We start from the raw sequence: 13,722 nt of genomic DNA, 5'->3' as shown, positions 1-13,722 counted from the left end.
TAAACCTCCAGATCCCTCTGCACTTTAGAACTCTATAATGTCTCACCATTTAGCTAATAAGCTTTGTTTTAATTCTTTCTGCCAAGATGAATAATTTCAACTTTCCCACATTAAACTCCATTTATAAGATCTTTGCCCAGTCACTCGACCTATTTGTAGCTTACTTGCGCCTTTTTCACATCTCACTTTCTGTGTCGTTAGCAAATTTGGTAAGCAAATTTGGTTACGTCCCGTTGTTTAACCAGCTCTTCAGTCCAATTCCATCATATCACATTTATTGACACCAGTTTCTTTTAATTCCTATATTTCCTTGACTGAATTCAAATTCTGAAGCTGCCATGACTTACAGTTTAGTAGAGCAAGCCTCGCGTTTACTGGCAAAGTGACATAAGCCACAGTCTGTTGAATGTTTTCTAATTAGAAATCAAAATTATGGTTCTCACCGCGAACTAGAGAGGAATCAGGAGTTTAGGGACCAGGGGAGCACAGCCATGCAGAGAACCCAAACCACTTAAAGGTAATTTTTTTCACTCAATTATCAAGAAGATGAATCTGTTCTTGAGCTTCACCTCCTCCAGCCGCTACTCTGTGACCGTGCTATCGGCACTAACCCTTCATTGATGTCTGTTTGACTGGCAGAAACTGAGAGTACAACAGTATTGGCATTGCACTGAGAACTTCAAATCGCTTCCCCGGGCGTATTTCCTGCCGTATCTTGTAGCAAAGTGCATTCATTCATCCGTTCACATAGGGAGGACTTTGCAGTTTTCATTCAAGGCAACTATTGATCCTGCATTTGCTGACAATTACTGAGAATTCCAATTTGCAGTTGAGCTGAATTTAGTTTAAACGTTTATTCGATTTATTTTCAAGCTCGGTTGGATCAATTAGCGCAATTGTACAAGGTACTGACGAGACACCATCTAGAGTACTGCGCAGAGTTGCTTGAGGAAGGATGTAATTACATTGGAGGAAGTTCAAAGAAGGTCTACTCGATTAATCCAGAGATGAAAGGCTTGTCTTGCGAGGAGTGGCTGAGCGGTTTAGGCCTACACTGCTCGGTTTTGATAAGAATGCGAGGAGATCAAATGAAGATATGTGAAATATTAAAAGGATTGACAAATTAAATGTTTCACCCTGTGAGACAATTTAGAACGAGAGCTCGCAGTTTTAGGCTGAAGGGGAGTAGATTTAAAACAGAGATGAGTAGGAATTGCTTCTCTCAAAGGGTCATGAATCTGTGGAATCCAGTAGACCAGTATACGGCGGATGTGGGGCATTGAGTAAGTTTAAGAAAGAGACAGATGGGGAAATGTTTGACGAGTAAGGGGTTTGAAGGGGTATGGGGAGCGCCCAGGAGTGGGGAGTTGAGGCGGAGGTGAGATCAACCACGATCGGATTAAATGACGGAGAAGGCCCTGGGTGTGAATTGCCTACTCCTGCTCCTAGCCCTTATGTAATTCTATGAGAGTAGCATAAAGCGGCTCTTGTGGTGCAGGGGTAGTATGCCTATCGGGACCAGGAGACCTGGAATCAAATCCCAAGTGCTCGAAGGATCTGCAATAGCATCTCCGCAACAGGCTGATATAGATTTCGTTTTAACTGACAATAACCCAGGGCTACATGTGAACAGCAAGGAGGTGGGAGGAAACTGCATCAAAGCCTTCAGTTGCTGTTTCCGCACGCTCAAGTCGCCGGAGCTATTTGTGGGGAGCGACCACTTGCCTGAGAAGACTGAGCTGCCGAGCTTTCTCGCCCACACGCGGTTGGTTCCCTGCAGACTCCCCACGCCCCACATCCGCGCCTTAGCCCCTGTCCAGGTAAACACGGAGCGAGTGCCTCAACCTCTGCTAGCCTTCACACTCACCTCCTCCAGAGCCGCCTGTTAACATGAACCTCCTGGTGTTGATATGGATACCGATGTCCAATTTCTGCCCAGACTGGAGCCAGGGGGCTGCCGAAGGGATTCGGGTTGAGCAGACTCCAGGAACTCTCCTGGTGACTGAAGGCGCGACAGCGAATCTGAGCTGTCAATATGCAGCTGACGGAATTCAGGACTATGCAATCAACTGGCTTCATCGACCAGCGGACCGAAGTAATCAGACCGAAGTAATTATTTATATGGATAAGCACAATGGAAATAAGTCAGTCCGACTGGTCCATACAATAGACCGAGAACGAAATATTTCCCAATTATCAATAAGCGACCTTCAGATGGGAGACAGCGGCACATATTATTGTGAATTAATGGTTTTGAATCCCCCGTCTACCAAAGAGTTGGTGGGGAAAGGAAGCATTTTGACAGTAATGGGTAAGTCCCAGCATTAGCAACGCACCCAGTCACAGCATTGCCTTCAGGACAAGTGTTTATTTGAGCTGTGGATGTTAAAACAGAGTGCTAAACCCCAGGATTGCTGCGCTTCTTGTTGGGAAGCGTAGGCGGGAGGGAAATTGAGCAATTCCCGCTGATAACTGTCACTCGGGCGAAGAGAATTGGATAACTTTTGAACCCTCAGCCCAATCATAAAGCAAGGCCACTTGGAGAAGGAAGAAAATGGGTGTAAAATGTAGATACTGGTTTCAGTGAATCAATAAGCCCAACCTGAGCACAACTTCACTTCAGCACCGTCAGTAATTGGCACCGCGGTGCGGTTAGCGTGTTAGCATTTCCAGCGAAGATTCTTTTCTGGTTATGGTGCAGTTCAATGTTTCCAAGTAAAAAATTGTAAGTAGTCCAGGAAACCGCTTCCCAACTCTCATTCTGTTCCCCTCGTTAGTATTTCACAACGAGGATTTGGACCATCTCCACTTCCCATTTGAAAACATGAGGACCGCAGGGTGTGAATTGCACCCATTTGGCGGGTGTTGGTGAATGCTATTAATCGACATTAACACCTCTGTATGTGTCAGGAGGATGTTGTGACCTCCAGATTTTCGGTCAGGTGAATATTGAACCCTTCCCGTACAAATAAATGGCAGTCAACAAGCGGAAATATAACGAATCCCGAATTTTATTGACTTTACCCGAATGTTAGGTTTTACTGGACTCAGTTTTAAGTTGATGTTCGCTGCTTGTTGCTGCATGGAGTTTCTTTTTAAACTCGGGAAAAGCAAAATCGGTAAAAAGAAACCAACCTTAAACCAAACGCAATGAAAATTCCGACTAAATCATGCCGCAGAAATCTTGCACAATATCCTCAATTTCCAACCTCGGGGCGAACAGTCTACAGGACACTCATGTTTCTGGGGGAAAAAAATGACCGAATGTCCAGTCAGGACATTGGGTGAATAATTGTAAATTCTCTGGGATTTTGTCCAGCGGCTGTTTTGGATGTAATTTTAACTTTTTTGTTGTTTTACGTTTAACTGAGAGAACACGTTTCCCAAAGCATCTCAAGAGGAGAGATGCAGGAGAAGTAGCAGCGGGTTTCTCTTGCACCCTTGACGCATGCAAATAAAAGTTATTACTTGAAGGAAACTCATAAAACATAGGTACAATTTTGAGGTCACCTCATAGACGGAGGGTGCAATGATAATAATGATTTCTTACGTGGTTTTAATTAAAATAGTTGAACGATATTCGGCACAGATTTTCACTTTAGATACATGTCACTTTCTTTTTAAGAGCGCGATCAATGCAGAAATCTGTTCCCTTACCAGTTGCTATGCATACCGCTGATTTTATGCGTTATTTTCCTCTCTGTGGTTTTCAACAAGAAAGCGAAACGTGAGTATTACACCTTTATTGGAAATTTTAGGTGCGGATCTCATACTTTTCTCAAACATATCAAATATTACCACGATTTAATATACCATTGTCGGAACTTAATACAACGCTAGAATATAACAGATGCTTGACCGAAAACGGCGACTCTCTCGTTTCTTTTGTACACAACGTGGGATAGAATCACGAAATAAAACAGTCGAAGTACATTGTTCAAGCTCTTTATGTACGATAACTAGAACGTATTAGCGTATGTAATTGTCGCACATGTTGAACGTGAGGTATGTTCTATTTCTGAACAGGCCGACGTTAGCATTAGGTGACACCCAGAGATATTTGATCATCCGGCAAGGGAAGCTTCTCTCAGCCTCCGTATAGTATTGAACCTCTAGGGAAGAGGTTAATGTCACATATGAAGGCCACGTCTTCGACAATTCTTGAGAAAATTATATTTTCAGACTTCTTATTAGTATCCACTATTTAACCACAGAGTTATAGGGTTCTACTAGGCAGAAAAGGGCCCTTCAGCCCATCGAACTGCCCCGTTAAAAACAAGAATCTAACTATTCCAATCCCATTTTCAGCACTTGACCTGTACCCTGTGTGTTTTGGCCAATTATGACTTTTTTTCCTGCCTACAAAAACGCATCATTATGAATCAGGGAACGAGGTGCCCTCATTCGAATGTAACTGTTACCTATATCCTCAGCAGATGTTCGTCGCTTTTCTAAAAAAAAGAATCCTGTTGTCCTCTCCCGGAGTTCTTTGGCTACTGGGCGGTATGCATTGTTCGTGTGTCCTGACTCAGTACAAGCCACCTTACATTAACTTTATTTGTCCATTGGCTGTTTTCGTCTAGACTTTGATTTGGGGTCATTTTCTGCATTAAAATCTACTGAGCTCTCCAAAACCTACCATTCTGAGACAAGCCAAGTGTCCCCTGCTCTCAGTTTAGTACAGAGCACCAACTGGCCTCAATAGTACTACACACAGGCTGAGAGCAGCTTCCTTTGCTGGATGATTAAATATCTCTGGATGTCACTTAACGCTAAAGTCAGCCTCTTCAGAGCGAGAACATATTTCACGTTCAAACACGTTTTTTTTCATTGAGAGTACCTGTTCATTTAGTGAGCTGTTTCCTCGTTTAACGCGTTTGCAATTGTGTTATTGTATCCCTTGGAATTCTCACTAGTAGCAAATTACTGCTGTTGCTGCTATCTGTAGTGAAAACGAAAAAATGCTGGAAATCACAGCAGGTCAGGCAGCATCGGTGGAGACAGAGCAAGCGAACGTTTCGAGTCTAGATAATTGTTCACCAGAGCGGGCTGGTGAAGAGTAATCTAGACTCGGAATGTTAGCTTGCTCTCTCTCCACGGATGCTGCTTGATCCCCTGTGATTTCCAGCATTTTTTTTGTTTGTTTTCAGTCCAGAATTCTTGCTGTCCCGATAAATTCAGGCCGATTAGTGAGCCACGCATTTCCTGTTTTCGGTTCCATATTACATTTTGTTGACTTTGATAATTCTAATAGTGGTAATGGTGAGAAATGTCAATTCACCCTCGATTCAAGTTATGTACATCATTGCAGTCCGGCAGAGTTAGGCTGTTCAATGTGAACCGCATTATAGAAGCTGTGATTTAACTTTGCTGTTATTGCCTTGTCTCTGAAGGGCCTTGTTTAACATATTGTCTGGATAAGCTATTCTATTGAAAGGCTACACAATACTGACTCTGGTCCAATTAAATTTATACCACTACCGTAAAAATCTGAAAGCCCATTCAATCTTTTTCTCGTAAATGGTTTATTTAAAATTTTTCATCTTAATGCCTCATAAACTGCATGGAAGCACGTACTATCAAAAGACAAATCTGATATCATTCAATGCCTGGTGTCCCGAGCTAATTGTCCCCAGCAGTTAATTTGCAGTTGACATATGTTGTTACGGTTCAGATCTCAAAGCAAATGTTGCTCAATGTCTTATCTAGATTAAAAAGTGCTTCTGCGCTTCCGGTGCTCAAACGATTTCATTATTGATTATATCGACACTGGCACGTTCTCACCGCGCAGGCCGGTACAGACCTTAGCCGAATAAATGTAACTCAGTCGCAGACTGTGCACAACACGTAAGATTGACTTGTAACTATTTTCGGTTGTTTTGTCATTCCAGGGAAGAAAGGAGTTGAACACTGCTCTCCACCTACCGGGACTGTCCCAGAGGTACTGCACCTGTAGTTGTGTTTAACACAGTGGGATTATACCCCACACATTGTAAATGTTAGGATTTAGTCTGATGAACAAGTGACTTAAGTATACGCATGAGAACGTCTTTAAGATTTTGATTTGAAATTTAACACATTTATGTGTCAAAGTTGTCTTTAGTATCAACTTCCCATATCTTTTGATTGAAGAATTATCACCGAGGAACATTGCAAAGGTGCAAGGTGCTGAAGAATGCGAGAATGTGAACAGTTTTAGTTCCCTTATCTAAAAAAAAATCTTTCATAGACAGTAGTTTCAAAAAGGTTCACAAGGATTCGCCAAGGTGTGGACGGATTGCTTTATGTGGAAAGATTAAACAGATTGGGACTCTACTCATTGGAGTTGAGAAGAATGAGAGATGATCTCATTGAATCATATAGGATTCTTAATTAACTTGACAGGGTTAATGTCGAGAGGATGTTTCTCCTCATGGTAGAGTGGGCATAGTCTCAGAATTAAGGGACGCCAGTTTAAGATTGCGTTGAAGAGAAATTTCTCCTCTCAGAGAGTCATGCATTTTTAAAAATTCTTGCCACAAAGGATTGTGGGGGCAGAGTCTTTACGCATATTTAAGGCTGAGATAGATTCTTGATCAGTCGGAGAATCACAGGTTATGCGGAAAGGACAGGAAAGTTGACGTGAAGAGTGTTAGGTCAGCCTTGGTCCTGTTGAATGGCAGAACAGGTTCGAGAGGCCGAATGGCCTACTCCCGTTCCTGGTTCGTATGGTCTTAAACCAATTGTCAGACGAGATAGAAACGGTAAATAGGGCGTTTGACCACAACGAGGGCTAGACGAAAGTTTAGTGCTATAATGTTTTTCAAAACATCAAGACTTCTAAAAGCGCCTGGTGTGGGAGTCAGTTTACTCTACCTCGGCGGACGGATGCTAGCACGGTCAGATGGTCATTGTCGTTAGGTGAAGAAAAACGTTGTCACTTGGAAAATATATGGCTCTAAAAAACTGAAGATTATTTCGGGAAAGGAAGTTGGAGAGCTCCGGGCCAATGATACCCCGCAGAGGCTCTGACAGCAACCAGCGTGTAACCTCGGATGGAGAGCCGCTAACGGACTGACGGCCAGTCCAGGACGCTGGGCACCAGGGTGCGGATAGGCTTGGCAACCGGGGGATTGAGTTCAGGAAACTTCATAGAAGCTTTGGTGTTGTCGTTGAATGAAATAGAAACAGAAACTAAAATTACAGAAAATAAAAATTGAGTCAGCAAGAGAAAACGAGAGAATTAAGGGCTGACGTTTACATCTGAAGACGGCAGCAATATGTATATTGCTGCTGACCCAGTAATCCATAGGCCTGGAAGCAAATACGGAACATGGGTTCAAATTCAATGTTGAAAAAATGGAATTTGAAGGGAGTCTCAGTGATGGTCACTATCACAATTATCATGCACTGTTATAAAATCCGATGTGGTACATTTATATCCTTTAAGGAGGTAAATCTGCCACCCTTACTCATTGTCGCCTACTTGTGACTCCAACAACATGATATTGACACTTTAATATCATCTGAAATCCCCTGCATGCCACTCTGTAATATTTAGGCGTAGGCAACAAATGATAGGCTTGCTAGCGGTTTCCACAACCCATGACAGCTTAAAGATTAAAGAAGATAGTCACGCAATTGATTTAACTTGCTTTTGTTTCCATTGTAACTTCTCTGCAGTGTAGACTGAACCTGTGCCATAATGACGTAAATAATATATCTGCAAGGTTTTTGTCATCTTTTATCATGTAAAATAACATTAACAAAATTAATCTCAGGAGCATTTCGCCAAGAGCTCAGTGTGACACGGACCATTAATATTGCTTTCTGTGTACTCTGCAGGACACTTCAAGGTCAGGTACAACAATATACGCGACCTTGTTTTCTGCAAGAAATGGGGAAGACCCCCAGGATCTGGAGATCGTTAATTCTGATCCACTGGTGGAAAAGAAAGCGACCGACATCTCACCAGCAGAGGCATGTTGGCATGGACAATGATGTGGAGGCGCCGGTGTTGGACTGGGGTGGACAAAGTTAAAAAAATCACACAACACCAGGTTATAGTCCAGCAGGTTTATTTGGAAGAACTAGCTTTCGGAGTGCTGCTCCTTCGTCAGGGGGAGGAAGGAGCAGCACTCCGAAAGTTAGTATTTCCAAATCGACCTGTTGGACTATAACCTAGCGTTTTGTGATGTTTGGCTTAAACAATGATTTTAGATTTTGATTTAAATGGAGAATATTTCTACAATCCGGTTACTCAATGAATATTAGAAAATCATGCAACGGCAATTGAAAATAATGAAATATTTATTCAGCCTGCTGCTGAGAGTCATCTTTCGAACGTGAATTAACAAATGAATGAATTTACCGCGGTCAGTTTGAAGGCTGAGTTGCTGCAATGTATGCAGACTGATATAATCTAGAAAAGTACTTAGCTGTTTGCTTAAATTCTCCATATATCAAAATACACAGAACTAATGCGTTGTCCGACACTTACAGGTGGAGTATTCAACAGTGAACAGGCGCAAAGCAGAACCCAAGACAGAAAGTGGACACGATGTGCAAATGGTTTACTCCAAACTGCAGTTTAAAAAGGGTGAGATGCAATAGAGTGCAACTCACAGTCCTTTCATGTTTCTGACTAAACAGTTATGTTGGAAGAAAAGCTGCACATCTAAACTAAAATCAGGAAATACTGAGGGCGTTCAGTACGTCAGGCAGCATTCAGGGAGAGAGAAACCTCTTGTAGCACTATCACTCTTTCTGTCATTTCAGATATTTTCTAACCAACCTGTTCAGAAATATTATTACACACCTCTGGAACAGGTGAGACTTGCCTAACCCCTATCACTGGGCAACAACAAAAAAAACCCTTTTGATCATTTCTGGGCTCTTCATTTTTATACAGACTCTTTTTTTGTTGTCCTACCGCCTCGTTTCCTCTCTCCACAAGTTCTGCCTGACTCTGTCACACTCTGCAGCATTTTCTGTTTATATTAGCAGAAGTTCTGCGTTAGTATTTAACAGTACATTGGGAAGTGTTTACTCCTATTGCGGTCTGGTCATTCTGCATACTCATCTTAGATCCCTTGCTTCATAAATCAGATGAGTAACGGGAGATGCTGAATCACACGTTTGGCGAGTCGAGGGACAATGGCTTCTTGTAAACGAGAGGGACTTTTAAAATTTATCTGCCGCAGGTGCTCGAGTTTCTTCAGGCCAGGCGGTAGACTATTGAAGTTCTCCAATAGTTCTAAACTGTTGAAGCAACCATTAGAAATCTTTGAAATAATGACAGTTAATTGTAATTTTCTCAGGAATTACCGTGAAGGACTGTATTTAACCTGAGGCTTGATGACCTTGAGTAAACCACCACTAATCGTCTCTCTCCAATGAGAGAGCAGTCCTATGGACCGGCATGGCGACAGCTACTTTATCCTACTTTACACAGTCCTATAGTAAATCTTCAAAACCCTTTTTGAATTAAGTGTAAGTAGATTTTAACAACACAGTAAATTGATAGTTAGCTAAAATAAAGCCCACTGAATCTGCAAAAAGCAAATTTCTACATGTTGAATATAAAACTTCTCTATTATGACGTGGAACTCCACATTGTACACATTAGAACTAATCATACAGAAAGGAAAAGGGATGAAATTTTGAAGGGAGAATATAGGAAATTAGGCAGGAATTTAAAAGGTAGGACCACGATGATAGTAATATCTGGATTACTGCCAGTGCTACGAGCTAGTGAGGGTAGTTTTGAAGGATAGAGCAGATGAATGCCTGGCTGAGGAGCTTGTGCAGGGGAAAAGGATCAGCGGAATCACTGCTGGGGTAGAAGTGACCTGTATAAGAAGGACAGATTGCACCTGCATTGGAAGGGAGTTAATATACTGGCAGGGAGGTTTGCTAGAGCTGCTGGGCAGAATTTATAATGGTAGGGTGGGGGAAATGGGTGCAGTTATGAAAAAGAGCAAGTCAAACAGTTAGAGCAGGCAGGAGCAAAGCAGAGAACGAGGTAGGATTGATAAATTGAACTGCATTTACTTCAATGCAAGAGGCCTAACAGATAAGACAGGTGAAGTCAGAGCATAGTTAGAAGCATGGGACTGAGATATCATAGCAATTACAGAGACATGGCTCAAGGATGGACAGGACTGGCAGCTCAATATTCCAGAATACAACTGCTATAGGAAGGATAGCAAGGAATGGAGAGTGGTGGTGTTTTTGATAAACGATAACAGGACGGCTGTCCTTAGGGAGGATATTCCTGGGAATACATGCAGGGAAGTTATTTGGGTAGAACTGAGAAATAAGAAAGGGAATGATAACCTCATTGGGATTAGATGAAGAGGAATTTGTTAAGCATGTATCAGAAAAAATTCTGATTCAATATATAGATGTACCTACTAGAGAAGATGCAAAATTTGACTTACTCTTGGGAAATAAAGCAGGGTAATGAGGTGTCAGTGGGGGAACATTTTGGGGCCAGCGACCATAATTCTATTAGTTTTAAAATAGTGATGGAAAAAGATAGACCAGATCTAAAAGTTAAAGTTGTAAATTAAAGGAAGGAACTTTCAAACATTGATTGGGGGCAGATGTTCACAGATAAAGGGAAGCCTTCAAAAATAGAAAACCTTCAAAATGGGATAATAGAAATTGGGGGAAAGGCAAGGCTGGTAGGTGTAGGGAATGCTGGATGACTGGAGAAACTGAAGTTCTGATCAAGAAAAAGGAGGAGCATATGTCAGGTATAGACAGCAGAAATTGAATGAATCCTTAGAAGAGTATCAAGGCAGTAGGTGTATATTTAAGGGGGAAGTCAGGAGGGCAAAAAGGGAGCATGAGATAGCTTTGGCAAATAGAATTAGGAATAATCTAAAGGGATTTTATAAAAAATATTAAGGATAAAAGAGTAACTTGGGAGAGATTACGGCCCCGCAAGTATCAGTAAAGCAGCCTATGTGTGGAACCACTGGAGATGGGGGAGATATTTAACAAATATTTAGCATCAATGTTTACTGTGGAGAAGGACATGGAAGATATAGAATGAGGGGAAATAAATTAAATAAATGATGGCATCTTGTAAAGTGTCCATATTACAGGGAAGGAGGTGCTGGATGTTTTAAAATGCATAAAGGTGGATAAATTCCCTGGCCCCAATCAGGTGTACCTGAGAATTCTGTGGGAAGCTAGGGAAGTGATTGTGGGCCCCTTGCTGAGGTATTTGTTTCATCAATAGTCACAGGTGCCAGAAGACTGGAGGTTGGCTAGCATGGTGCCACTCTTTAAGAAAGATGGTAAGGAAAAGCAGGAACTATAGACTGGTGATCCTGACATTAGTGGTGGGCAAGTTGTTGGAGGGAATCTGGATGGATAGGATGTACATGTGTTTGGAAAGACAAGGCCTGATTAGGGAGGGTCAACATGGCTTTGTACATGGGAAATCAAAATGTGTGTCGCTGGTAAAGCACAGCTGATCAGGAGGAGCAGGAGAGTCAATGTTTCAAGCATAAGCTCGACATCACTTTCTCCTATGTGGGAAATCATGTCTCACAAACTTGACTGAGTCTCCTTTCTATTGAAAGAATGTTGTGAAACTTGAATGGGTTCAGAAAAGATTTACAAGGATGTCACCAGTGTTGGAGGATTTGAGCTGTCGGGAGAGGTTGAATAGGCTAGGTCTGTTTTCTCCAGAGCATTGAAGGCTGAGGAGTGACATATAGTGGTTTATAAAATCATGAGGGGCATGGATAGGATAAATAGATTTCCCTGGAGTGAGGGAGTCCAGAACTAGTTGGCATAGGTTTAGGGTGAGACGGGAAAGATATAAAAAGGACCTAAAGGGCAACATTTTCCTACAGAGGATCGTGCATGTATGGAATGAGCTGCCAAAGGAATTGGTGGAGGCTGGTACAATTACAGCATTTAAAAGGCATCTGGATGGGTATATGAATAAGATGGGTTAAGAGGGATGTGGGCCATGTGCTGGCAAATGGGTCTAGATTATGTTAGGATATCTGGTCAGCATGTATGCGTTGTACTGAAGGGTCTATTTCTGTGCTGTAGATATCTATGTCTCTGAGGGCAGAGTGGTGATGGGATCCATACGGACTTCAGTAAGGCCTTAGACAAGATTACTCATGATAGGCCAATGAACAAGGTTTGATTACATGGAATACAGGAAGAACTAACTATTTGGATACAGAACTGGCTCACAGGTAGAAGACAGAGGGTGGTGATGGAGGGTTGACTTTCAGACTGGAGGCCTGTGACCAGTGGTATGCCACAAGGATTGGTGCTGGGTCCACTGCTTTTTATCATCTACATAAATGATTTGGATGTGAACATAGGAGGAATAGTTACTAAGTTTGAAAATTACACCAAAATTGGAGGGGGAGTGGAGAGCAAAGATGATTACCTCAGAGTACAATGGGATCTTAATTAGATGGGCCAATGAGCTGAGGAGTGGCAGATGGAGTTTAATTTAGATAAATGTGAGGTGCTGAATTTTGAAAAGGTAAATCAGGGCAGGACTTTTGCAATTAATGGTAAGGTCCTGGGGAGTGTTGCTGAACAAAGAGACCTTGGAGTGCAGGTTCATCATTTCTTGAAAGTGGAGTCACAGGTAGATAGGCTAGTGAAGAAGGTGTTTGTTGTGCTTTACTTGGTCAGAGTATTGAGTACAGGAGTTGGGAGGACATGTTGCAGCTTGCAGGACATTGGTTGGGCCACTTTTGGAATATTATGTACAATTTTGGTCTCCCTCCTAGATGAAAGATGTTGTGAAACCTGAAAGAGTTCAGAAAAGATTTACAAGAATGTTGCCATGGTTAGAGGGTTTGAGCTATAGGGAGAGGCTGAATAGACTGGAGCAGTTTTCCCTAAAGCATCGGAGGCTGAGGGATGATCTAATAGAAGTTCATTAAATCATGAGGGACATGGATGGGGTCAATAGACAAGGTCTTTTCCTCAGGTGGGGAACTCCAGAACTGGAGGGCATAGGCTTAAGTTGAGAGGGGAAAGATTCAAAAGGGACCTAAGGGGCATCCTTTTCACACAGAGGGTGGTGCATTTATGGAATGAGCTGCTAGAGGAAGTGGTGGAGGCTGGTACAATTACAACAATTAAAAGGTATCTGGATGTGTATATGAATAGGAAGGGTTTGGAGGGATGTGAGCTGAAAATGTGTTGCTGGAAAAGCGCAGCAGGTCAGTCAGCATCCAAGGAGCAGCCTGCTGGACACACTTTCCTCATTCCTGAAGAAGGGCTTATGCCCGAAACGTTGATTCTCCTGCTCCTTGGATGCTGCCTGACCTGCTGCGCTTTTCCAGCAACACATCTTCAGCTCTGATCTCCAGCATCTGCAGTCCTCACTTTCTCCTCCTTTCGAAGGATGTGGGCCAATTGCTGGCAAATGTGACTAGATTAGGTTAGGATACCTGGTCTGCATGGACGAGTTATACCGAAGGGTCTGTTTCCATGCTATATGTCTCTCTGACTCCATGACTTTATATTACTTAACAAAACAATACTTAAAACATTTTGTATAATAATTCGATTTTACAAATTCCCATGTATCTGCCTGAATCATTTGTGTTGATGTACAAAACCTGCAAAAAATAAATAAAAGTGAAGGTATTTCTAAAGTTTTTAATTTTGGTTTTCCTGTCTGGTGGGACACTTCAAGCTGAATAGCTGTTTAGCCTGTTTGGTGACACCACTGCTGGAAAC

At 42.2% G+C, this 13,722-nt stretch overlaps 1 protein-coding gene across 1 annotated transcript; it reads left to right on the top strand.

The window, feature by feature from the left end:
• Nucleotides 1–1,920: 1,920 nt before the first annotated feature.
• Nucleotides 1,921–8,592, top strand: LOC140487648 (uncharacterized). The gene is made up of 5 exons (XM_072586932.1): nt 1,921–2,311; nt 3,626–3,727; nt 5,892–5,941; nt 7,825–7,959; nt 8,482–8,592. The coding sequence occupies exons 1-5, from the start codon at nt 1,921–1,923 to the stop codon at nt 8,590–8,592; spliced, it is 789 nt and encodes a 262-aa protein (XP_072443033.1).
• The last annotated feature ends 5,130 nt before the right edge of the window (nt 8,593–13,722 follow it).

The sequence above is a fragment of the Chiloscyllium punctatum genome, chromosome 17, assembly GCF_047496795.1.
Source record: "Chiloscyllium punctatum isolate Juve2018m chromosome 17, sChiPun1.3, whole genome shotgun sequence".
NCBI lineage: Eukaryota > Metazoa > Chordata > Chondrichthyes > Orectolobiformes > Hemiscylliidae > Chiloscyllium > Chiloscyllium punctatum.
This window is presented reverse-complemented; position numbering and strand designations above follow the sequence as displayed.

Coding starts and splice junctions, on each gene's coding strand:
- LOC140487648 (XM_072586932.1), top strand. CDS start 1,921: ATGTCCAATTTCTGCCCAGACTGGAGCCAGGGGGCTGCCGAAGGGATT. Junction 2,312..3,625: donor AAGCATTTTGACAGTAATGG/GTAAGTCCCAGC, acceptor TTTCTTTTTAAG/AGCGCGATCAATGCAGAAAT. Junction 5,942..7,824: donor CTACCGGGACTGTCCCAGAG/GTACTGCACCTG, acceptor TGTACTCTGCAG/GACACTTCAAGGTCAGGTAC.